Source organism: Pelophylax lessonae, assembly GCF_965119305.1.
Source record: "Pelophylax lessonae genome assembly, chromosome: 6".
Taxonomy (NCBI): Eukaryota; Metazoa; Chordata; class Amphibia; order Anura; family Ranidae; genus Pelophylax; species Pelophylax lessonae.
Window position 1 is genome coordinate 113,650,782 of NC_138773.1, and position 25,735 is coordinate 113,676,516.

The 25,735-nt window shown below is 47.4% G+C and overlaps 1 protein-coding gene across 1 annotated transcript in view; it reads left to right on the forward strand.

Annotated features, from left to right (window-relative positions):
* The window catches only part of PARN (poly(A)-specific ribonuclease), a 327,504-nt gene extending 302,168 nt beyond the window's left edge, over positions 1-25,336 (forward strand). The window contains exons 23-24 of the mRNA XM_082262315.1: positions 7,815-7,993; positions 24,993-25,336. Coding sequence (XP_082118441.1) covers positions 7,815-7,993; positions 24,993-25,045 — 232 coding nt within the window. The 3' untranslated portion in view covers positions 25,046-25,336. The remainder of the gene's footprint in view (positions 1-7,814; positions 7,994-24,992) is intronic.
* The last annotated feature ends 399 nt before the right edge of the window (positions 25,337-25,735 follow it).

Below are 25,735 nucleotides of genomic sequence, written 5' to 3' on the forward strand. Positions count from 1 at the left end.
GCAGTCAGTAATTGAAGCCTTCATACTTCTCTACTGCATGTTTCCTATAAAAAGGCTTTCCAACTCTCTTAGAGCCCTCTGTAACTTTATTCCAGCTCACTTACACAAAGCGAGTTTATATTCACATCAGCATTAAGGTATGTTAAGTATTGCTGCCATGTAAAAATGTGTGAAAAATAACCTCCACCTCCCGAACGAAAATAGTTTATTTTTCAACGTTGCAGAATGTTAGACATTAGATCTTCATTCGTATAGTACCCAATGGATTAAAGGTAATATACTTGCATAAATGACACCAAAATTAACATGGGCAATTCATATATTTTTTTTTTTTTAGGATCTAAATTAACGAACGCAAATTTGACCTATAAAAAGTGTGTACAATTACTACTTTAAATCCATTCAATTATAATCCAATATTATATTAACACTTTTGCCTAGCAGCAAAAGGGTCGCTGGTGTGAATCCCAACCACGACGCTGCCTGCCTGGAGTTTGCATCTTCTCCCTGTGCCTGTGTGGGTTTCCTCCAGATACTCCAGTTTCCTCCCACACTCCAAAGACATGCTGGTAGGTTAATTAGATGCTGTCTAAATTGTCCCTACTATGTGTATGTATGAATGTGGGTTAGGGACCTTAGATTGTAAGCTCCTTGAGGGTAGGGACTGATGTGAATGTACAATGTATATGTAAAGTGCTGCATAAATTGACAGTGCTATATAAGTACCTGAGATAAAATAAAATAGAAAAATATTCGAGAAGGTGTCATGATTGGTGGATATGCAGGTGGAACCTGTCTTTAAACCTCAGTCATCTAGGGTCTGGCTGTCTTTGTATCTACGTGTGGTGTCATGCCAAGATCAATAAACCTCTTTAGGCTCCTTAGAAAGGAAGGTGTGGATACCCATGAGTTTGGCAAGGGATTTAAAAAGATGAATAAATGATTTAAAGTCCATCATTCCTACTATAAGGAAAATACTTTACAAGTGGTATGGGTTTTATACTGCTAGTTTATTTAGGACTGACTGGCCCAGCAAATTCAATCCAAGTGCTGACCATTTTATATTAAAGTCTCCAATAACCCTGGAATTTCATTGCAGAGTTGTCTGGTATCTCTTGCAACGGTTGGGGGTCAATATGCATGCAACTTCAATCAAAGATTGTGCTAATTCAACCTTCATAGAAGGTGTACTAAGAAAAAGCCGTTGCTGTCTGAAAAAAGCAGTAGAGCAAATAGAAAAAAAAACTGCTGACTGTGAAGCATGGTGTGTTAAAATGTCATGGTTAGTGGTTTAGTTTGCAGCTTCTGGGCTTAGACCACTTGCAGTCATCGAGACGCCTATACATTATGCATCATATCAAAGTGTGATTGAGAATGCATCTCTCCATTAGTTGAAGTTGAACCAAAAATGCGTCTTTTAGCACACTAAAGATCCAATGCATATTAGCATATTAACAAAAAATGGCTCAGAAATGTTTTGGATTGTACTAGGCAAAGCTCGGATTGATTCCCATTGTAAATTTCTATGGGTTTTTTAAACTGTTGGTTTCTGTGCATGAACTACCGAACACCTTGCATAGAGAAGTGGTCAGTAATCTACAGCACGATTAATATACCTAGTAGTAGTCCCATTCAACTGGACATTTTCTGTAACTGAGGATGTTTTGCAACTTTTTCAAGCATCCTCTTTATTTCTGAGCGAGAATTTTAATTTTTAGTCTAATTACCTTGCATTAAGGTAAAAAGTCCCACTACCTCATCTTAAATTATATATCTAAGCCCTCTCTTGATCAGCACTGTGCCCACTTGCAGCAGTCCCGATATCTTCCTCCCCTCACAGGTCAGATGAAGATCCATACGCACCTCCTGCTGTCATTCAAATCCTGTGAAGAGTGAGCAGGTGTGTGGCCTGACAGTCAGGCTGTGTCTATGGACACGAGTATCCACATGGTTTTAATATGGGGGGTACTCAGAAGCGAAAAAGTTGAGCCCTAGTGGGTCACCAGAGGGGAGGAGGCAAGAAGCTGTGCTATGCAATATCTTTGCACAGCGATGGTAAGTATAAACTTGTTTATTTTTTTAGGAAAAAATAGCCCTTAAACACTTTGACCTCACTACTCTGGTGATTTTTACTAACCATTTACACTTTCAACCATGTAACTTGAATAAATACTAAATGTATGGTACCATAAAAAAAAAGGTTATGTAATGGTTTTGCAATCTTTCCCACTGCCATCATGTTCTTGGATTATTAACTTCTGTGTTGAAACCTTTAATGGATTAGGGCAACGGAAATACCCTTGTTGCTCATAATGCTGAATATGTTCTGGACACTACTGAAGCAGAAGAAGCTTTTCAAAACGGCAGTAAAACATCTTCAACATTACAGAACAAGTCCATTTGAATATGACTACACAAATGATCTATAAAAATGAGAGCCTACAAACTTGTTAAAGGATAAGTTCACCTTTAGGAGTATAATACACCTATTTAGGGTGTAATATGTTCTATTCCCCTGCCACTAGAACCCCCCCTCCCTGTGAACACAGGTGGGGGATCCCCCTTCTCGCACCCACTGCCATGTTTTGAAAACCGCATGGCTGTTTATGGATTTGCCTGCACAACCACATGATCCATTCACAGCAATCTGAGTAAATGAACTAGAAGTCTCACCTGTCATTGTGGCAGTCAGCTTGCAACTCTCAATGGACTGTGAGGGTGCGGATGAGCACACCTGCTATTCCATTTAAACTGCCTACAGCTCCGTAACTGAAAGTCCTTACAGATGTATGGGCAACAGAGCTGCAGGCAGTGTGTACAGGAGCCTGTCAAATAGCACCCACAAGCCACTGATCGCAGGTGCAGTGCTCTGCAAGCTGTGAAAAACAAAATAAATAATTTTTTTCTTACGTTCTGACAGTCGCTGCCCAATGGTATTAGCCTTCACTAATGGGGTAATGGCGCACTCTGCAGGAGCAGGCTAGGCAGATAATTTTTCAGGTTAATACAAAAAACTGTTATACCTCAGCATGCCAATAGGGAGCCATCCCTCAGCTATTACCAGAACCCAATCTGATATTACCTCAGTTTGAAGCTGCCTAGCATCAGGAGTAGAGCTAGGTATCCCCTGCTGAGACCTAGAGTCTCGGTTTTCTTTTTATTTTTCTGTATTTGGGTTTTTTCTTTACACCATAGATTTTTTTTTTTCTCTCACTGTCACTAGTTAGGGATTCCTTTCCTGGAGGACTACAAGTGACTGCAGAGCTGGGCCTTGGACTGGGTATCATAGATCTTTATGGAGTCCCAGCCTGCCAATGAGCGTCGCAGGTTACTGGTAGGCCCAGGCCTCGCAACGACAGTGCCCCTCCATGGCCGCCCGCCAGCAAGGAGACCTACGCTATGAGAACACCAGATTGTCGGTTTTTCCTGATTATTCGGTTGAGACCCAACGCCTGCGGAAATCGTTTGATTAGGTTTGTGCTAAACAGAGAGAAGGGGCTGAAGTACAGTACACTTTTCCCGGCCAAACGTGTTCAAGATGGCTCCTGAGTGCACTTTTTTACTTCCCCTAAGGATGCGGCCTCCTGGGTGGAGGCATACAGGAAAGCCTGATATTACTTTGCATGTTGCTCCCTATGCAAGCTTTCTCCGGACTGTCTCGCTGTTTACTAGTGCACATCCCTGATTATTTTCGGGTGGGTTGCGCGGAGACAGTCCCGGATGGTCCTGCAGCTCTAAACCTCAAACCCCCCCCCCCCCCGGGTACACTCGCCCTACTGCTTCAATTGCCGGGGTTGATTCCGGGTCCTTGGGCTTGATATGCCCTCCCACCCCTGGTGAAAAATTTTGAGCTTCTGCTGTGAACTCGGGGGGGGGGGGGGGGGGGGTGCAGTGAACATGTTATATGGGGCCGGTTCAGGGCTCCCCTGTTTATTTGACTGCCGTTAAGTGTGGTGCCCCGAGATGTCTGGGCGATCTGTTACTATCCTTAGCCAGAATCCCCATCCTCCTGCTGTGTGCTGGAGGAGGGGTAGCTTGGTGTCCTCAGGTCACTCCCCTCCAAGTGCCACTATAATGTCCATGGACGTTGGGATGCAAACCCTCCCCAGTTTTGGGGGGATGGGTGGGGTGGGGGGTCTGGGGATATTTGGTGGTTGTTTCATTTTGTTCTGATGCACTGTTTTATTTTGTTTCTATGGCACAATTCTCTATGCAGATTTCAGTGTGTATGCTCTGTGGCACTGCTTCCTTCATCCGGGTCCCAAAGGCCAGGGGGCCTGGGTTGCCTTCCCCCTCCTGAACCCTCTTTCCTCATTTTTGTTAATGGCTAGCATAAATGTCATCTCCTGGAACACCAGGGGACTGAACTCCCTGGTGTTCCAATACCTCAAATCCTTCAACCCTCATATTTGTATTCTCCAAGAGACTTGCTTGGTGGGTATTAGGACGCTGGCCCTCAAAAAACCGTGGATTGGCCACCATCATCACTCCACCTTTTCCACCTTTGCCAGGGGAGTCAGTGTCCTGGTACATAAGTCCCTCCCTTTTCGCTTACTTGACATGGCACTTGAACCGGATTGACGATATATCCTACTCAACTTGAAACTTGAATCATTCACCTTGTTGGTGGGGTTATATGTTCCTCCTCCTGCCTCGGTTAAGCTGTTACACAAGATTACTAAGGAGGCAGCCAAATTTACTAATGATGTAATTTTTATGGGTGATTTCAATATGGTCCCGGATTCGGGTGTGGACAGGATGGCTGGAGGCCCCTTTGTCCGCTCAGACCTTGCCATTTGGGCTGAGACATATGGGCTGACAGATGTGTGGCAGTGGAGGGACCCTCACTATCGAGAATATACATGTCACTCTGCCACCCATAAGACCTTCTCCCACATTGATCTGCTATATGCCGGGGGGGGGGGGGGGGGGTCGGTCCTCCCTCGGGTGCGAGACGTTAAGATTCTGTCACAGGGTATCTCTGATCATGCCCCGATCCTCTTGACCCTAGAAGTATCCGCTGACCCCTCTGGTGGCTATCTCGTTTTTGGATCTCAGATGCGGAGATGGAACCTTATTGGGCCCCAGTTGGCCACCTACTGGGAGGTCAACCCTGGCACGGCCTCACTGGCTGCGGTGTGGGATGCTTTCAAGGCCTGCTCTAGGGGGCATTATTAGACTGCTGTAGGGCAGGTTAGACGACGTAGGAGGGCTGACTTGTCCCGAAAGGAACAGTAGGCCAAGGCCCTGGAAATTTTGTACACCCGCACTGGTGACCCTGCCCAATATGCCCGCCTCCAGTCTCTGACTGTGGTGAGGTCCTGGGGCTGCGGACTCCCCTGACCCAGAAGAAATTGCTCCATCAGTCCCAACGCATCTTTGAACAGGGAGAACGGAATGGAAGACTGTTAGCGTGGCTGTCCAGGGAGCATTCTGCTGGATATAGCATACCACCTATTGTCGATCCCATGGGAGATAGCGACCCTTTTCCCCCGACTGCTATTAACCGTTGTTTTGCTGATTATTTTAGGACGCTCTATGAATCCCGAGTTGAGTATACTGACGAGGACCTGGACCGTTACTTACTGGACGTGGACTTCCCGTTCCTGACTGACAGCTTTCAAACCAAATTGGATACCCCCATTACCCTGGTAGAGCTCCAACTGGCGGTGGCATCATTACAACCTGGGAAAACTCTGGGCCCAGGCGGGATCCCAGTTGAGTTTTATAAAGCACATATTGACCTACTGAGCTAGCATCTCAATGTCACCCTGACCGGGTCTCTGACAGAGGGCACTCTTCCCCAGACTGAGCGAGGCGATTATTGTGGTGATCCCTAAATCCGGTAAAGATCCCTCTCTATGCTCCTCCTACCGGCCCATCTTCCTGCTCAACGTCGACGGGAAAATTCTCTCTAAAATCCTAGCAAACCGACTTAATTCTGTCCTGGCGGCCTTGATTCACCCGTATCAAACTGGTTTCATTCCCGGCAGGGGCACAGATACGAACATTAGGTAGGCCGGTTACGTGAGTACGTACCAACTCGACCCTCTGACTTGTTCCTCTTGACTAGGGGCACCCGACAGGGCTGCCCGTTGTCCCCAGCTCTGTTTGCCCTGGCCCTGGAGCCGCTTGTGATTTTGCTGCGGGCGCACCCTGGGGTGCGGGGAATTGGGGTGGGGGTGGTGGAAGAAAAATTGTCCCTGTATGCAGACGACTCAGACGACTTGTTGCTCCATCTCTTGACGCTTCTTCCTCGTTCCGTACCGCCTTACCGTTATTGGATTCCTTTGGTAAATTCTCGGGCTTTCATATTAACTGGTCCAAATTGGTCCTGTTCCCCCTACATCTGTCGGTCCCCCTTTATTGACACACAAACCCCGGTCCGTTGGGTCCAGGGCATGACGTATCTTGGTATTGCGGTGAGCACTGTTTCAGAAAACTACCAGAAGGATAACATTTACCCTTTGCTCCTCCAACTGACTAGGCTCTGTGCGACCTGGCACACCCCCTCCCCCCCCCCCCCCATTTCACCGGTAGGACTGATCAATTTACTCAAAATGGTCTATTTACCCAAATTCTTATACTTTTTCCGGAACTCCCCTACTGATCTCTAAACCCTTTTTCTCTAAATTAGATAATAGTGTCATCTTTTTTGTTTGGGCCAGGCAAACTCCTCGGGTTGCCAAGCGGAGGCTTCACCTTCCCCTTTCTGTAGGGGTGCTGGCGCTCCCCAACTTCTAGCTCTATTTTTGGGAGGCTGTGCTGGTGACTATCCGATGGTGGTTCTCCCAGCTCAAACAGAACTCGGCTGTTACGCTTGAGGCGGCCGTTCTGGGCTCGTACGCGGCGTTGAGCAACCTTGCCTTTAGGGGGGTACGTGCTCATCCCCAGGTCATGACCCCGATGCGGACGGTGATACGGTTCTGGGCTCGGCCCGAGCGATTTATAGTCAGCCTTTTCACATTTCTCCCCATGTCCCTCTATGGGGTAATCCTTCTCTTACGCATCTATACCAGATTCCAGACCCCAGGTCTGGGCGGCTAGGGGCACTTATTTAGGAGCTTAGCGCAGTTATCCCCCAATTTTCCCTCCTTGTGGGGTGTTCTTTTCTGGGTTTGTTCCAGTTTTTTCCTGTGGGCTCAGGTTGTTACTGGCTTGGCAATTTGCGTTACCTTCTAAATTGGTTGCGTTGCTTTCCCACCCCTCATACCTGCACTGCTTTTGGACGTCCCATTAGTGAAGGCCAAAACCATCGGGCGGCGACTGTCAGAGGACGTAAGAGAAAATAGAATTTTTGTAAGAACTTACCGTAAAATTATTTTCTGAGTCCTCTGACAATCACCGCCCCCACCCCTTTGGTTTTTGGATCTGGGGGTTGTTGCCTTCCGGTACTGCTTGCTACAAACTGAGGTAATATCAGATTGGGTTCTGGTAATGGCTGAGGGATGGCCCCCTAGTGGCGTGCTGAGGTATAAGTTTAATTGTATTAACCTGATAATTATCTGCCTAACCTGTTCCTGCAGAGTGCGCCATTACCCATTAATGAAGGCTAATGCCATCGGGCGGCGACTGTCAGAGGACTCTGAGAAAATAATTTTACGGTAAGTTCTTACAAAAATTCTTTTTTTTTTACTAAGGTGGATTTGGCCTTTAATATATGCTTTCAGGTACATTTTGAGTACTAGTCTGCTTTATAGAAAATGGAAGTCCTACTACCTGGTGGCTATTTGTTTTTCAGAAGCAGATTGAAATAATCTAGTAGATAAAAGAAAAAAAAACCTATTGATAAAATTTAATGAACATCTTTCTAGCTTTGCAACAAGCCTTATTACAAGAAGAAGTATGAGTCCGATACAAGAAGAAACCATTTCTGAAGATGTTGGTGGGGATCAAGGCCAGGAAGGTGAAGTTTCTTCTTACCCTGGAGCATCGGAAGCCAAAAAGAAAACTAAAACTCGCAAGCGACAAAAATTAGAAACCGATCCAGCAGGTAAAATTTTGGGATTTAAATAGATCTTTTTAGGTGATCGATTTTTATTTGTACTGAACTTTTCCTGCCCTAGTGGTATGTCTAGCAATCCACTTGACTACATAATAAAAGGAACTGGCAGCTTCAAAGCAGATGGTAATATGGGGTAAATACATGGGCTATCAGACACTTCTGGGCTACTTGGGCCCATTTTAGGTAATGTGAAGGGTTTGTTCCTCAGCAAGAAATGTAACTTTTAAAGTAATTCTGATTAGCAGGATCTGAAGAGGTAGGCATTCCACGGAGTGGTCTTGGTGGATCATAAGCTTTCTTGAGAAGTGAACGCTATGGAGGATTTCCTTTTGTCTCCATTTAATAGGCCAGCTGCCAAGGGCATAGATATCTTTAGTCATTTAACGAATGGCATGAATATACAGGCCCAGGGTGTGGTGTCATGATGTAGTCAGTTTTAGCACAATCAGCTTTTTTTTTTTTTTTTTTTTTAATGAAAGTGTCCTTATTCAGATCCTATACTGTGTGGAAAGTAAATCTCAGGAATTTAACTATGATCCAGTAATTTAAGTGCAATGTGGGCAGCGTCTTGACTAGGCACAAATCATCAGTTTCAGAAAGTCCTGATTCCAGCAGCTGCCGACTGCTAATCTAGCTTCCTTTTCCCATGTTTTTCAGTGGGATTCTGACCTCACACATGCTCCCTTTCTTTGGATTACAAAGTAGTTGCACAAGCAGATTAAATAAAGTCACTAGTCCATTGATTTCAGCTTAAAGATAAAATCAATGTATATAGTTAAAAAACAAAAAAAAACAAATATCCATAGACGGAACCCTATACCAACAACCAATCCATGTTTTATTTTTCAACGGAGAAGATCTAACTGCACCATTGTACAGAAGTCGACTTCTATACACCTCCCTGCCCATACATGGATCGACTTTCTATCCATGTATAGCCAGCTTAACTGAAATAAAATTTTTATTGTTTGAAACACCTACACTTGAATCCTGCAAATTTATAAATGTATACAGAACTGGCAGGTGTAAAAAAAAAAGCTGTAAAAGTGGTATGAAGTCTCATGTTTTTTTTTTGTTCTTACCTGCTCTGTGTAATTGGTTTTGCACTGAGCAGCCCAGATCCTCCTCTTCTAGGGTTCCTCGTTTGGCACTCCTGACCCCTGCCGAATGCCCCCACAGCAAGCAGCTTGCTATGGGGCAGCAGAGTCACTGCAGTGTATGTTTTGACACGGAGCCGTGGTTCGGCTCCGCCCCTCTCATTATCTCACTGACTTTGACATCGCTGGATCGAGATGGGCCTCAGGTAAGTATGGGGGGGGGGGGGCTTCTGCACAAAGGTGTTTTTTTTCCTTCATGCTTAGAATGCATTAGGATAAACCTCTCACTTTAGAACCACTTTAAGAATGCTTTCAGAAATAGAAAGTAAATAGCTGCGAAATCCAAATCAATATTTTGTGTGACCACACTTTTGCCTTAAAAACAGCATCAATTTTTCTAGGTACGTCTTGGAGAGCTAACCACAGATCTTCTGTGGACGTAGGCTGCCTCAGATCCTTCTGTCCATTTAATCCCAAACAGACTCAGACGTTGGGATTAGGGCTCTGTGGGGGCCAATCCATCACTTCCAGGACTCCTTGTTTTTTTTCACGGTGAAGATAGTTCTTAACGACAGGCTGTAAGTTTGGGGTCGTTGTGCTGCTGCAGAATAAATTTGGGGCCAGTCACACGTCTCCCTAATGGCATGGCATGATGGATAAGTATCTGCCTGTATTTTCTACCATGGAGATTTGGTCAGGATCAATGGAGTTCCTAAAGCCAGTTTGCAGACATGCAGCCCCAAACATGCAAGGAACCTCTACCATGCTTCACTGTTGCTTGCAGACACACTCATTGTACTGCTGTCCAGCACCTTGGTTAAGTTACCTTGCCCAACCACTAGGTCTACAGTCCTCAGCATTGCAATTGTCTTTGTGCTTTTTCACAAGAGCTTGAACTGCACATCTGTCTAATTGAAATCTTTGCCTGGGAGTGACTTTGCTCATGCACTAGAACTACCTTATGTCTTGTTGTGTGCAGTCTTGCCATGGTGTGTGACCTGTGACATAGAACAGTGTTCCACAACCTCACCTTAGTAGTCTTGCCATGGTGTGACCTGTGACATAAAACAGTGTTCCACAGCCTCACCTTAGAAACAGTTTGGCTGTTGCTCACCCACTTTTAAGCCTCCTACACAGTGGTTTAATGACTGGGTTTCAATCTACATATGAAATTGATGATCATTAGCACCTGCTGGGTAAAATTGATCATATACCCTACTCTAATCTACAAAATCTGTCTTTTTGCAAGTGTAAGACCCCTTTCACATTAGCGATCTGATTGGGTTTCCATTTTCTTTTTCAGGCAGACCCGTTAAAATACTCTATTCCCCTCTATGGAGCGGTGGGTGTTAACCATCTTGTGTCTGTTTTGACACCTGCCTGCATCCAGTTCGACCCGCCAAAAACAGCAATCTAGCCGGGTCAGATGGCAGTCTGGTGTAAACGAACAGGCGGTCTGTTTACTTCTGACCGCCCATAGAGAACAGGCTATGTCTGTGCCTGCTCTGCATATGCAGAGTGGGCACAGACCATACATCTGCCTGCTCAGGCAATAATCTTAGGTTTTCTTTCTTCCATTCACTCATGTTTTACTTCATAATAACCGTGTGTGAGTGCGCGCTTGTGTGTGTATGTATATATGTATGTATTTATGTGTGTGTATATATATATATATATATATATATATATATATATATATATATATATATATATATATATATATATATATATGTGTGTGTATATATATATATATATGTGTATATATATATATATATATATATTCATATATTCATTCTATCTGTAGCTCAAAAAAATTAAAGGAACACTTTGTGATAAAAGTATAGCATCAAGTAAATTAAACACATGGGATATTGATCTGGTCGGTTAAGTTGCAGAGGGGGTTGTTAATCAGTTTCATCTGTTTTGGTGTTAATGAAATTAACAGGTGCGCTAGATGGGCAACATTGGAACATCAGAATTGGCAGGTCCACCACTGGCACCCTGTGCTTTTCAGATGGGACAGGTTCACCCTGAGCACATGTGACAGACGTGAAGGGTCTGGGGAAGCCGTGGAGAATGTTGCTGCCTTTTTAATATCTTTTTTTTTTTTTCCACAAAAGTGGGTACACCCCTCACATTTTTGTAAAGATTTTATTATAGCTTTTCATGTGACAACACTGAAGAAATAACTCAACGTACAGCCATTAGTGTCTAAACTGCTGGCAACAAAGAGTACACCCCCTAAGTGAAAATGTCCAAATTGGGCCCCATTAGCCATTTTCTCTCCCCCAGTGTCATGTGACTCGTTAGTGTTACAAGGTCTCAGGTGTGAATGGGGAGCAGGTATGTTAAATTTGGTGTTATCGCTCTCATACTTGTCACTAAACGTTCATCATGGCACCTCATGGTAAAGAACTCTGAGGATCTGAAAAAAAGAATTGTTGCTCTACATAAAGATGGCCTAGGCTATAAGATTATTGCCAAAACCCTGAAACTGAGCTGCAACACAGTGGCCAAGACCATACAGCAGTTTAACAGGACAGGTTCCACTCTGAACAGGCCTGGCCATGGTGATGCACAAGAAATCCCGCAAACAGTTTGCTGAAGACAAGCGGACTAAGGGCAATGGATAACTGGAATCACGTCCTGTGGTCTGATGAGACCAAGATAAACGTATTTCTCTGTCGCTCATTGACAGACGCAGTCCTCTTGATTAATATCAGTAGGGTTATACTCAGTAGGAGTAGGACATTAGGCAGGAAAAAAACGTTCTGGCCACACCTTAGAGGCAGTCCCAGGGGGTATATCCTCTTTCGCCCTGCTACAGGATGTCAGTTTTTTTTCTGCCTAGTCAGGAGTAAGGACCCAAGTTCCTTGCTGGGATCTCTGGTCCTGGCGAGCTTTTTTAGATCTTTTTTAGTTAGCTTTTTCTCTCCAGTTTTTGTTCCTGTGAGATCTTCAAGCAATTATGCTGGATCTGGGTGACGGGCTGGATGTTGAGATCCAGTGGTCACCCCAGCCGGCCTACGAGCGCGTGCAGGCCCTAGCTCCGCGCTGGGTCGGCCGCGACATAGTCCCATTGGACGGGGACTGGCCCCGCGAGTTAAACGGCTCGCCAGGTCGCCCACGACCAGTCTGAATCGGAGTTGCGGTGTCTGTGTTGGCCGACAGCCCCCCCACCTCGGTGGAGAGGGGTTCTGTCAGGAGTTGGTGCCCGCCTGTTCCGGTACGGTGAGTAGAATGTCCCCCTCTCACTCTGTCGGGTGGACGCGGGCCCCTCCGTGGGATGGTCGGACCCTCATGATCCGGGTTCCCCTCTATCCTGTAACATACTCCTCCTATCTCCCCCACACTAATATGGGGAGGCCGCAATCCATCCCTGCGCGGCCCCTCCCGCCGGCAGGCCGAGCCGAGTACCGCTCGGGCCCAGGCCGCCCCTTCCGGGATACCACTCCAGCTGGCTTGGTTTGGGAGCTGACAAACCTGTAAGTCTATCGCTGCAAGGGGCCTGCATTATATTAAGGATTGAGGAATCCGACTAAAGATCTGTCAAGGATGGAGTAGGGCGCCGCAAGCGTTACCATTAAAACAATCATGGATGATATTATCAAGCACCTACCGATCGGTCGGCTGCACGGAGCGCCATCCTTTCGCGGGCCACGCGAGGCCACCATTTTGGCGTAGCCTAGATGTCCCCTGTATGGCGGCGGCCATCTTTGATACACCCAGCCTCGCCTTGAGGAGCAGCGGTGGGAGTGCCGGAAGACGTGCAAAGGGGCGGAGCCTCTTCCTTTACCCGGGTAAATCGATCCATAAGACTTCCTGTCCTGTAAAGACAGCGCTGAGAGCAGTCTGGTAGGAGCTTCTGTGCATCAGGTGGTGAGCCTTTGGGGTGTCTCTCTCTGTGGGGGTTCCAAAGCACATGGTCACTGAGGGGCGCTGTTGCGCTGGGGGATTACTTAAAAAGAAAAAGGAAAAAAAAAAAAAAAAGTTTCTCTATCGCTCATTGACAGACGTAGTCCTCGGTGATTCAACACCCTCGGGTTATGCTGCCCTCTACAGGAGTAGTACTAGACAGATAAGAAAATGTTCTGGCCACACCCTAGGGGCAGTCCCAGAGGGTATATCCTCTCACTTCCTGCTCTAGCAAATCAGTTTTTTTCTGTCTAGTTAGGAGTAAGGACCTAGATACCTTGCTGGGATCTTCGGTCCTGGCAGGATTTTTTTCTTAGAAAAGATTTTTTAGACAGCTTTTTTTCTCCAGTGTTCCTGTGAGATCTTCAAGCAAGAAAGCTGAACTGGGCGACGGGCTGGATGTTGAGATCCAGTGGTCACCCCAGTTCAGCCTACGAGCGCGTGCAGGCCATAGCTCCGCGCTGGGTCGGCCGCGACATAGTCCCACTGGACGGGGACTGACCCTGCGAGTTAAACGTCTCGCTGAAACGCCAAAGACCATGAGTCACGGCGTCCGTATTGGTCAACAGCCCTCCTACCTCGGTGGAGAGGGGTACTGTCAGGAGTTGGCGCCCGCCTGGTTCCGGTATGGTGAGTATTATGTTCCCCCTTTCCCCTGACGGGTCTTGTGGTGAACGCAGGCCCCTCTCTGTAATGGTAAGGATGGGTTCCCCTCTATCCTATAACATGTCACAGATCCCCCTAATTGAGTGTGATTTTTGTGTACAAGAAGCCAGGAGGCTTGGTTTGGGAGCTGACAATCTAATTGTAAAAATGTGAAAATGATTGTAGTCAGTGGCAGTACTAGAACTTTACTGTGATAGTATAAGGTATCCTACCTGTCAGAAGCCACAGGGCGATGTCTATACATGTATACTGCATTCCAGATCATTCCTCCAGCTAAGCAGATGCCTCCCGACGGCCATGGACCGCATACGGCCTGCCAGGGTCCGGTACCGCCGACCACGCTGACCACCATGAGGGTGAAGGGTTGTGAGGCCGAGATCCTTCTGCAGACATGCCGCTATTCTGTGCAGGCCGCCGCCATTGTCTGGTAGATCGCACGAGGCCGCCATTTTGGTGTAGCCTCGTGTCTCCAGCATGGGGGCGGCCATGTTTGAGGTGACTCAAACACCTCATGGAGCCAGGGGGAGGCGCCGGCAGGCGTGTTAAGGGGCGGAGCCGCCTCCTTTACCCAGGAAATAGGGCCAAAGACTTCCTGTCTGTAACAAGACAAGCACTGAGCAAGCTGATGAAAACTTCTGTGCATCAGGGATGAGCCTTGGGGTCTCTCTCTCTCTCTCTCGGGTCCAAAAAGGCAGGTAACACTGAGAGGCGCTGTTGCGACTGGGGGACACAAAAAAAAAAAAAAAAGTTTTTTACTTTGTCATTTTTTGTCGCTGGCAAGTGTCTTGTATAATCATTGACCCTGCCGCATAGGTATCCCCACCTGATCCCCTCAAGGTGGCCGCAGGACCCTCCAGTACCCCACTTGTTTTTAATGCATTATCGGCAGTTTTGGAGTCTTTGGTATCCCGGGTGGAGGTGGCCTGTCAGGGACGGGGGTCGAGAAGTGACCCCCGCCTACCCCTATTGTTTATCAGATACTTCAGGGGCTGTTGTCTCAGGTAATATCTCCTCAGCAGTGAGGAGCACGTTTCTGCCTCCGCCATAGCACAAGAGTGGTGGATGCACTAGTTGTGCCCGTCCGGGAAACCTTTAGTCTTGAGGTTACACCGGCAGAGGTAGCTGAGACTGAGATTCCTTTTTGGTACTTGTTAGCCTACCAAAAGGGCGAAGGATTTTCCTTTACCCAAATGGGGTCGTTTTGAAACGAACCCCTGTTATTTCCAAACGCATGGCTAGGTGCTACATGTTTGAGGAATTCCTCTTTATAGGATAGACGGTACCACCTGCTGTCTTGCCACAGACTGTTAGGATAAAAGGACCTCGTAACTAACGAGGACCTTCCTTTTCTGCTCATAAAGAGTTGTTCGTTCTGCGAGGGCGCGCGATAAGGCGAAACCCTCCAAAGCCCCTTTAGAGGGGTTTCAAAGGGCGCTGGTCGGCTAAACAAAGTCCGGCTCAGCCAAGCCTGAAGATACAGCCTGATGCGCCCCTACCCATCTCTGGGGTGGGGGGGATGTCTTCACCGGTTTCTGGAGGACACAGGATCGAGTTTCGATCCCTTCCACCGGTGCGATTCTTCCCTTCTAACATTGAACGGTTTCAAGGGTTCTATTCGAACCTATTCACAATGCCCAGGAAAGAGGGCAAGGTGCGTCCAAATCTGGACTTGGGAAGAAAGAGTCTATCCGTACAGTGGTGGCCTCCCTGCATCAGGGGGATTTCCTGGCGTCCATAGACATTTAGGAGGCCTATCTTTATATCCCCATCATCGCAGGACATCAGCGTTTTTTCGCTTTCCCAAAGATCATCCCTGGTTCCCACCTGGAGACTGAACTATCTGGGCCTAAGGTTGGATACATCCTGGGCAAGAGTTTCTCCTTGCGGAGAAACTCCAGAAGGTTCAGTCAACGATTGGGATGTTGCTGTCCGTCAATTGGCTGGGACTGATAGTGGCCTTCTTAGAGGCAGTACCGTATACCCAGTCTCATACCCGAATTCTCCTGAAGGAGATTCTTTTTTAATGGAATCAGAATTCCGATTCCCTGGACAATCGGATCCGGTTGAGCGAGCGGACCAGGAAGTCTCCGATGCTCAACCAGGGGAAGTCATTTCTTCCGATAGTATCCAGATTACCAATAAGGGTATTGGAACTGAGAGCGATCAGATTTTGTCTGATTTACTGGATCGAGCAGCTCTAGAGCAGCCCGATTCGGATCCAATCGCATATGGCCTCTTCATCCAGAGGTTTTTCACTAGCTGTCCCTTCATTGGGACATCCCGGATGTGGATCTGTTGGCACCTTGGCTTAACAGGAAGGTGCGGAGGTTTGTAGATCGTGCCGCGATCCTCCAGTGGACGCAGCAGAAACGCTGATCGCCCCGTGGGGGCAGTATCAGCTACGGCATGCCTTCCATCCTCTCAAGTTGCTGCGGGAACTTCTTCGCAGGATAGAGGTGGAGGGAATTCCAGTTATTCTGGAAATTCCGGACTGACCTCGTCGAGCCTGGTACGCCGACTTGGTGAGGCTAGTCGCGGACACTCCTTGGAGACTTCCTCTCAGGGAGGATTTGCGGTCTCAGGGACCGATCTTCCATCTTGCTTTACAGTCGCTGGCTTAATGGCCTGGCCATTAAGACCCAGGTACTGAAGGACAAGGGAGTGTCAGCTTCAGTTATTCCTACAGTTAAAGCAAGGAAAGCGACTTCCAGCACATGGAAGTCTTATATTGCATGGTGTGAATCTATTGGATTTCCCCCACATACCTATTCGGTGACCCGAATTTTGGTCTGTCTGCAACAAGGGGTTGAGCAGAAACTATCCTTGAGCACGATCAAGGGTCAGGTTTTCGGCATTGGCAATCTTTCAAGAAACCTTTGGCTAATCATTCCTTGGTGCGGAATTTCATCCAGGGGGTGCGACATCTGGCTCGGCCAGTGCGCGCACCCTTACCGCCTGGGATCTTAATTTAGTGTGGTCGGTTCTTCAGAATCTTCTCTTTGAAGATATTAGGGAGATTCCCTTGCTTACATTATCCCAGAAGGTGGCCTTCTTGGTGGCCATTACTTCTGCACGCAGGGTGTCAGAACTAGCCGCATTATCTTGTCGTCCCCCATATCTGGTGGTTCATAGGGATAAGGTGGTTCTTCTTCCGAATCCATCCTTCCTTCCTAAAGTGGTTTTCAGAGTTTTTCATCTGAATAAAAGTATTGTGTTACCTTCCCCGTGTCCTAAGACTAGCCATCCTTGGGAGTTTGCATTACACTCCTTGGATGGGGATCAGAAGGATACACTTGACTACTACGAACTTGTTTTCGTAAGACGGACTCACTTTTTGTGATCACGGACAGCCCTTGAAGGGGGTTGCCTGTGTCTGCCGCGACCATATCTACATGGATCAGACAGACGGTGGTACAGGCTTATTCTATTAAGGGTCGGAATCCTCCGTTCCCTGTTAGGGCGCACTTCACTCGAGCGCTCAGTACTTCCTGGGCCTATCGCCATCAGGCGTTAGTGGTCCAGGTATGTAAGGCGGCCACCTGGTCGTCGGTACATACCTTTACAAAATTTTATAAGATTGATGTGATGGCATCGGCGGATGCCTCATTTGGCCGCAAGGTTTTGCAGGCCGCAATTTGAGGAGACCGGTGGTCTACCTCGGGGGTTTTTTTCTGTTGAAAAATTTCTGTTGAGTCTCATCATTGAGGATGAGCATTGTAAACTTCTAGTTGGCACCGCTTGGACCTTCTAGATTGGATTTGATTTCCATTTTCCCACCCCTCATTTGTGGTACTGCTTTGGGACGTCCCGAGGGTGTTGAATCACCGAGGACTACGTCTGTCAATGAGCGATAGAGAAAAATGGATTTTTGTAAAATCTTACCGTAAAATCCTTTTCTCTTAGCTCATTGAAAGACGTAGTACCCGCCCCTCTGTTTTTGAGTTGGGTTGGGTTAAATTCTCTAAACACTGCTTTGTGACATAACTGATTTGCTAGAGCAGGAAGTGAGAGGATATACCCTCTGGGACTGCCCCTAGGGTGTGGCCAGAACGTTTTCTTTCCTGTCTAGTCCTACTCCTGTAGAGGGCAGCATAACCCGAGGGTGTTGAATCACCGAGGACTACGTCTGAGCTAAGAGAAAAGGATTTTACGGTAAGATTCTACAAAAATCCATTTTTTTTCTTTTTTCAATTTTATCAGTTTGCTGACAGGTGTTCCTGGCTTTTGCCATGGACCCTGCTACACATATATTCCCACCTGATTCCCTCGAGGTGACCACAGGACCACTTACTATCGATGCATTTTCAGCGGTTTTGGAGTCTTTTGTATCCCGGGTGGAGGTGGCCTGTCAGGGACGGGGGGCGAAAAAACAACCCCCGCCTACCCCTATTTCGTCTGACATATCAGATACGGATTCTGAGCCTGTCGCTGCGGCTGCAGGTCCCTCTTCTGGGGCTGGTGTCTCGTGTCCCGTCTCCTCGGATAGCGAGGAGGACGTTTCTGCCTCCGCCATAGCGCAAGACGAAGCGCTGGTGAATGCACTGATTGTGTCTGTCTGGGAAACCTTAAGACTTGAAGTTACACCGGCGGAGGCAGTTGATACTGAAATTGCTTTTGGTACCCGCAAGCCTACCAAGATGGCGAAGGTGTTTCCTTTGCCCAAATATTTTGATGATATAATTGAGGAATGGGTCCGTCCAAAACGAACCCCTGGTATTTCCAAACGGATTGCTAGGTGCTATCCGTTTGAAGAATCCCTCCTTAACAAATGGACGGTACCACCGTCGGTGGATTCACCGATTTCCAGACTAAATAAAGCTACTGTTATCCCGTTTGATGACGCTCCGTCCTTGCGGGATCCGGTGGACCGTAAGGCGGAATCTATATCTCGCTCTATATTCTCCCTGGTAGGGTCAGCCTTTAGGCCAGTGTTTACCATTGCTTTGGTTTCACAAACATTGACAGAATGGACCAAGTTGTTACGCCGTGATCTGGAGGGGAGAAGTCTCCCCCCGGCAGTAGCGGACTTGCTGGAGCAGATGGTACAAGGGCTACAGTTTGCCTGTGACGCCGCCCTGGATGCCGCTCCATTGTTGGGGCGTGTATCGATCTCGGCGGTGGTCCTCCGGCGTATGCTGTGGTTAAAATGTTGGTCGGCGGATCAAGCTTCCAAAAAAGCCTTGGCTAATCTCCCCTTTCAAGGAGATTGCCTGTTTGGTGCCACCTTGGATGAGATTATCAAGGGTCTCACTGGTGGCAAGAGCACCTTTCTACCACAGGCTACTAAGGGTAAAGGACCTCGTCGCAGACGGGGACCTTCCTTTTCTGCTCATAGTTTTTTCGCTCCTCTGGGGTGGGCGATAAGGCGAAGTCCTCCAAAGCCCCCCAGGGGGTTTCAAAGGGCGCTGGTCGGGTAAACAAAGGTCCGGCTCTTCCAGACCTAAAAATAAGACCACTGCAGCCTGAGGGTGCGCCCCCACCCATATCTGGGGTGGGGGGACGTCTTCACCGGTTTCCGGACCCGTGGCTTTCCAGAATTCCAGACAAGTGGGTTTGCAAGGTCATACGGTCGGGATACAAGATCGAGTTTCGATCACTTCCACCGGTGCGGTTCTTCCCTTCCAATATTCGACTATCCCCGGATCGCTTAGAAGCTTTGCGGGGGGCAGTGACGGATTTGATGCAACAAGGAGTGGTGGTCCCCGTTTCTTGGACAGAACATTTTCAGGGGTTCTATTCGAACCTATTTACAATACCCAGGAAAGAGGGCAAGGTGCGTCCAATTCTGGACTTGAGAGCGCTCAATTATTTTGTCCGGGTGCAAAAATTCAAGATGGAGTCCATTCGCACAGTGGTGGCCTCCCTGCATCAGGGGGATTTTCTGGCGTCCATAGACATCAAGGATGCCTATCTTCACATTCCCATTTACGCAGGACATCAGCGTTTCCTTCGCTTTGACGTGGGAGAGAACCATTATCAGTTTGCGGCATTACCCTTTGGTCTCGCCTCTGCTCCCCGGGTCTTCACAAAGGTTTTGGCCCAAGTTTTGGCACTGTTGCGACAGCGGGGCATATCGATTCTAGGCTACCTAGAAGACGTTCTTCTCCGTGCGGAATCTCCGCAGGCTCTATTACTAAACTTGGAGATCACTATGATCTCTTTGGAAGAGTTCGGGTGGCTGGTGAACCTGCAGAAGTCATCCCTGGCTCCCACCAGGAGACTGGACTATCTGGGTCTAACTTTAGACACGTCCTTGGCAAAAGTGTTTCTCCTGGTGGAGAAACTCCAGAAGATTCAGCCGACGACTCAGTTATTGTCCGTCAACTGGCCTTCCCTTCGGACTTGCATGAGGGTTCTGGGACTGATGGTGGCCTCCTTCGAGGCAGTACCGTTTGCCCAGTCCCATACCCGAATTCTTCAAAAGGAGATTCTTCTCAAATGGAACCGGAATCCCGATTCCCTGGACAATCGGATCCGGCTGAGCGAGCGGACCAGGGAATTTCTGGTTTGGTGGCTTCGGTCGCGGATGCTCAGTCAGGGGAAGTCATTTCTTCCAATCTACTGGACGATTGTCACCACGGATGCCAGTCTATCCGGGTGGGGTTCTCCGCAGACGATCTGCTCAGGGGCTCTGGTCCCTGGAAGAATCCAGGTTACCGATTAAATGTATTGGAACTGAGAGCGATCAGATTTTGTCTGATTCACTGGACCGAGCAGCTCCGGGGCGGCCCGGTTCGGATCCAGTCAAACAATGCCACGGCTGTGGCTTACGTCAATCACCAAGGGGGCACCAGGAGTGTTCTGGCGGCCATAGAAGTGGACGGCATCCTTCGTTGGGCGGAACGATTTGTTCCAGCTCTCTCCGCGGTTTTCATTCCGGGGGTGGAAAATTGGCAGGCAGATTTTCTCAACCGTCAGATTCTGGATCAGGGGGAATGGTCCCTTCATCCATAGGTATTTCACCAATTGTGCCTTCGTTGGGGCACCCCGGATGTGGATCTGTTGGCATCTCGGCTCAACAGGTACGGAGGTTTGTAGCCCGCTCCCGCGATCCTCTGGCAGACGCCGCAGACGCACTGGTCGCTCCGTGGGGGCAGTACCAGTTACTGTATGCCTTCCCTCCTCTCAAATTGCTCCCGAAACTTCTTCGCAGGATAGAGGTGGAGGGAATTCCAGTCATCCTTGTGGCTCCGGACTGGCCTCGTCGGGCCTGGTACGCCGACTGGAAGTCTTACATTGCGTGGTGTGAATCCCTTGGGTTTCCTCCACGTTCTTACTTGGTGGCCCGGATATTGGCTTTTCTGCAACAGGGGGTTGAGCAGAAACTTGAGCACTATCAAGGGTCAGGTTTCAGCGTTGGCAATCTTCTTTCAGAAGCTTCTGGCTACTCAGTCCTTGGTGCGGAATTTAATCCAGGGGGTGCGGCACCTGGCTCCGCCGGTGCGCACGCCCTTGCCGCCCTGGGATCTTAATTTGGTGTTGTCGGTTCTTCAGAAACCTCCCTTTGAAAATATTAGGGAGATTCCCTTGCTTACCTTATCCCAGAAGGTGGCCTTTTTGGTGGCTATCACTTCTGCACGCAGGGTGTCAGAACTGGCCGCATTGTCCTGTCGTTCCCCATATCTGGTGGTTCATAGGGATAAGGTGGTTCTTCGTCCGAATCATCCTTCCTTCCTAAGGTGGTTTCGGAGTTTCATTTGAATGAAGATATTGTATTGCCTTCCCTGTGTCCTAAGCCCAGTCATCCTCAGGAGTTTGCGTTACACTCCTTGGATGTGGTTCGGGCGATCAGGGTGTATTTGGCTACTACTGACCCTTTTCGTAAGGCCGATTAACTTTCTGTGATCACGGATGGCCCTAGAAAGGGGTTGCCTGCGTCTGCCGCGACTATCTCCAGATGGATCAGACAGACGGTGGTACAGGCTTATTCTATTAAGGGTCGGGTTCCTCCGTTCCCTGTTAAGGCACACTCCACTCGGGCGCTTAGTGCTTCCTGGGCCTTCCGCCATCAGGCGTCGGTGCTTCAGGTTTGCAAGCGGCTACCTGGTCGTCTGTTCATACCTTTACAAAGTTTTATAAAGTTGATGTGCTGGCATCGGCGGATGCCTCTTTTGGCCACAAGGTTCTGCAGGCCGCTGTTTGAGGAGACCGTTGGTCTACCTCGAGTGTTTTTTGTTGGATTTTCAGTTGAGTCTCATCTTTTTGTTCGATGAGCCTTTGATGCTTCTGGTTGGCTCCGGTTGGGCCTTCTGGATTGGATTTTGATTTCTGTTATCCCACCCCTCATTTGTGGCACTACTTTGGGACGTCCCTACTGATATTAATCAAGAGGACTGCGTCTGTCAATGAGCGACAGAGAAAACTGGATTTTTGACTTACCGTAAAATCCTTTTCTCTTAAGCTCATTGACAGACGCAGTACCCGCCCCTCTATTTTTGAGTTGGGTTGGGTTGAATTCTCTGACACTGCTTTGTTACATAACTGACATCCTGTAGCAGGGAGAGAGAGGATATACCCCCTGGGACTGCCCCTAAGGTGTGGCCAGAACGTTTTTTCCTGCCTGTAGGGGGCAGTATAACCCTACTGATATTAATCAAGAGGACTGCGTCTGTCGAGCTTAAGAGAAAAGGATTTTACGGTAAGTCAAAAATCCAATTTTTGCTTGGGTGGTGTCAAGTGTGTGTGGCGGCGACCAGGCAAGGAATACGAAGAAAAGCGTGTGTTGCCTACAGTCAAACATGTTGGTAGGAGTGTCATGGTCTGGGGCTGCATGAGTGCTTCCGGCACTGGGGAGCTATAGTTCATTGAGGGAACTATGAATTGCAACATGTAATGTGACCTACTGAAGCAGAGCATGATTCCCCCCCCCCTTCAGAGATTGGGCCGCAGGGCAGTATTCCAACATAACGACCCCAAACACACCTCGAAGACAACCACTGCTTTCCTAAAGAAGCTGAGGGTAAAGGTGATGGACTGGCCAAGCATGTCTCCAGACCTAAACCCTATTGAGCATCTGTGGGCCATCCTCAAGCGGAAGGTGGAGGAGCACACTGTCTCTAACATCCACCAGCTCCGTGATGTTGTCATGGAGGAGTGGAAGAGGACTCCATTGGCAACCTGTGAAGCTCTGGTGAACTCCATGCCCAAGAGGGTTAAGGCAGTGTTCGAAAATAATGGTGGCCACACAAAATATTCACACTTTGGGCCCAATTTGGACATTTTCACTTAGGAGTGTACTCCCTTTTTGGCTGCCAGCGGTTTAGACATTAATGGCTGTGTGTTAAGTTGTTATGGACCAAAACCTAATGTCCTAAAGGCGTCCTATAGGATTTAGATCAGGCGAGCATTGGGCCATTCATTGGTATCAATTTCTTCATCCTCCAGGAACTGCATGCTTTTGCCACATGAGGCCGGGCATTGCCGTGCACTAGGAGGAACCCAGGACCCGCTGCACCAGCGTAGGGTCTGACAATCGGTCCAAGGATTTCATCCTGATACTTAATGGCAGTCAGGGTGCCATTGTCCAGTCTGTAGAGGTCTGTGGGTCCCATGGATATGCCTCCCCAACCCATCACTGACCCACCACCAAACCGGTCATGATGAACGATGTTACAGGCAGCGTGACGTTCTCCACGGCTTCTCCAGACCCTTTCACGCCTGTCACATGCTCAGGGCGAATCTGCTTTCATCTGTGAAAAGCACAGGGTGCCAGTGGTGGACCTGCCAATTCTGGTTTTCAATGGCAAATGCTAATCAAGCTCCACGGTCCCGGGCAGTGAGCGCAGGGCCCACTAGAGGACGTCTACCCCTCACGCCAACCGCTTGAGTCTGTTTCGATTTGGTCAGACATTCACACCAGTGGCCTACTGGAGGTTGTTTTGTAGGGCTCTGGCAATGCTTTTCCTATTCCTCCTTGCACAAAGGAGCAGATACCGATCCTACTGATGGGTTAAGGACTTTCTACTGCCCTGTCCAGCTCTCCTAGAGTAACTACCGGTTTCCTGGACAGTCTCTTGAGACTTTGCTGGGAGACACAGCAAACCTTCTGGCAATGGCAGGTATTGATGTGCCATCCTTGAAGAGTTGGACTGCCTGTGCAACCTCTATAGGGTCCAGGTATCGCCTCATGCTACCAGTAGGTGACACTGACCCATGCAAAACTAGTGAAAAACAGTCAGAAAAGATGAAATTTCAGCAAAATGGACTAGCTTGTGGCATCATTTTTTCAGTTTGATTTTTAGGGATGTCTTTTTAAATTCAGCCCAGTGAGTGTTTATGTATATTAGTTTATATGTATATATTTGTATATGTGTATGTATATATTTTATTATTATTATTTTTATTTTATTTTTTTTGGATGTGTAGGACATTCATACCAAAGGGTACAGCACTGCTTTTTCTAGGTAGAAGTATTTCATGCTCTTGGAAATCCAAAACATTGGCAACCCTGGATCATTTCTTCCTACTTTTTTTACACACACATTCTGTTCTGTGCCTACAGGCTTTTTTTTTTTTCTTATCTTTTCACTTTTTTTCCTGGCTGTTACGTAAACCTTAAGTTAATGTATTTGCCTCCTGTGGGGACTGTTAGCATTGTCCTACTGTGGTCTCTCCTAAAAGGCTGCCAAAATCAAGTGTAGGCATTTTTGTTAGCATTGTGGCTTTATTTCCCCTACTGTTCAGACTTTGGAGTTATCAGCTTTGCCTGCCAACCAACACAACACGAAAGCTACCGGGGCATGGGAGGTTGGAGCAGGGGGGCTAAAAATGTAACCATTCAGATTTCCAGGCTGCTACTAACTTTAGTGTTTAAGCGCCATATGCAAACTTTTTAAACTAATGTATAGGTGGTCAGTCATTTTCCCAGCTTGCCATGCTGATTCTCGTGAGAGGATTCACTGATTGACTCTGGGGGGGGGGGGGGGGAATATGACTTCTCATGCAGTGTGACCCTGAGCAGATAGAATAACATTGGTTCAGCCCATAGTTATATAGTGCATATTCCTAACTTACAGTAGGTTTTTATTGGATTGATGAGTGGTTAGAACATCTGTTAGATTTAATACTGTCTGTGTCCAAATTGGGGAAATGTACGTGGCTTGTCCTGTGATCATTTTCACCAGAACTAAAAGTAAGGGAAAATCTATAACCGTTATAGGATTAGGGACATTCTTAAAAAAAATCAGGACATGTATTCCAGTGAGTGAGCATTTTCTTTTTTCTTTTTGGCTTTAGATTTAATTGTATGGTGGGTCTGCCATCCTAAGTATATTGAAGTGTTAAATTGTAATGTATTCTTCTTCTTGCAGAATTTGGAAACAACAGCTCCACTGTCCTCTTTGAAGTTCCGGAGACCTGGTAGCAGCAATGATCATATTGTAACTGAAAACTTGAAAGCCATATTTTACTTTCTTTGTTACATTGATGTGCCCCAGTGCAGATTATACTGTCCCTCCCTGTGACTGTATGAACTTCTCCCATGATGGCATGCTTTCTGAGAAGCACAGCTATTCTTGTATGATGAGCAGAAGTGTTTGTGCTAGGTCTAGGTTCTCATTTGAAATTCCATTTCTAGCGAGAACCTGTGTAACAAAGCAAGAATGTTGGATTGTTTGAGTCTATCTTCAGAGCATGTCTTGATGTTTGTTTTTTTTTGTTTTTTTTAAGTAGTCTTATTTCTGTCAAGTGTAAAATCAACCAATCAATGTGATCTTGTGCATTTTTTTAAGGGACACAATGCTGATTCTTTGCTTTTTACTGGGTAAATTTGCCATTTTTGAAAAACATTGTACAACCTATCCTCTTATTTATATTTCCTCTTCTTCTGACATAAATTACAGATCTGTGTTGGAGGCTTTCAATTCCACTGAATTAAACCTTCATACAACAGTCATTAAAATATTTCAAGTGACTACTGTAGATAGCAACAGACAATGGGGGAAAATATACTAAACCTGGGGAAGACAGAATCTGTAGCGGCTATGCATGGTAAACAGTCGGCTTCTAGCCTCGGCTTGTTCAGTTAAGCTTTGAAATGAAAGCTAGAAGCTGA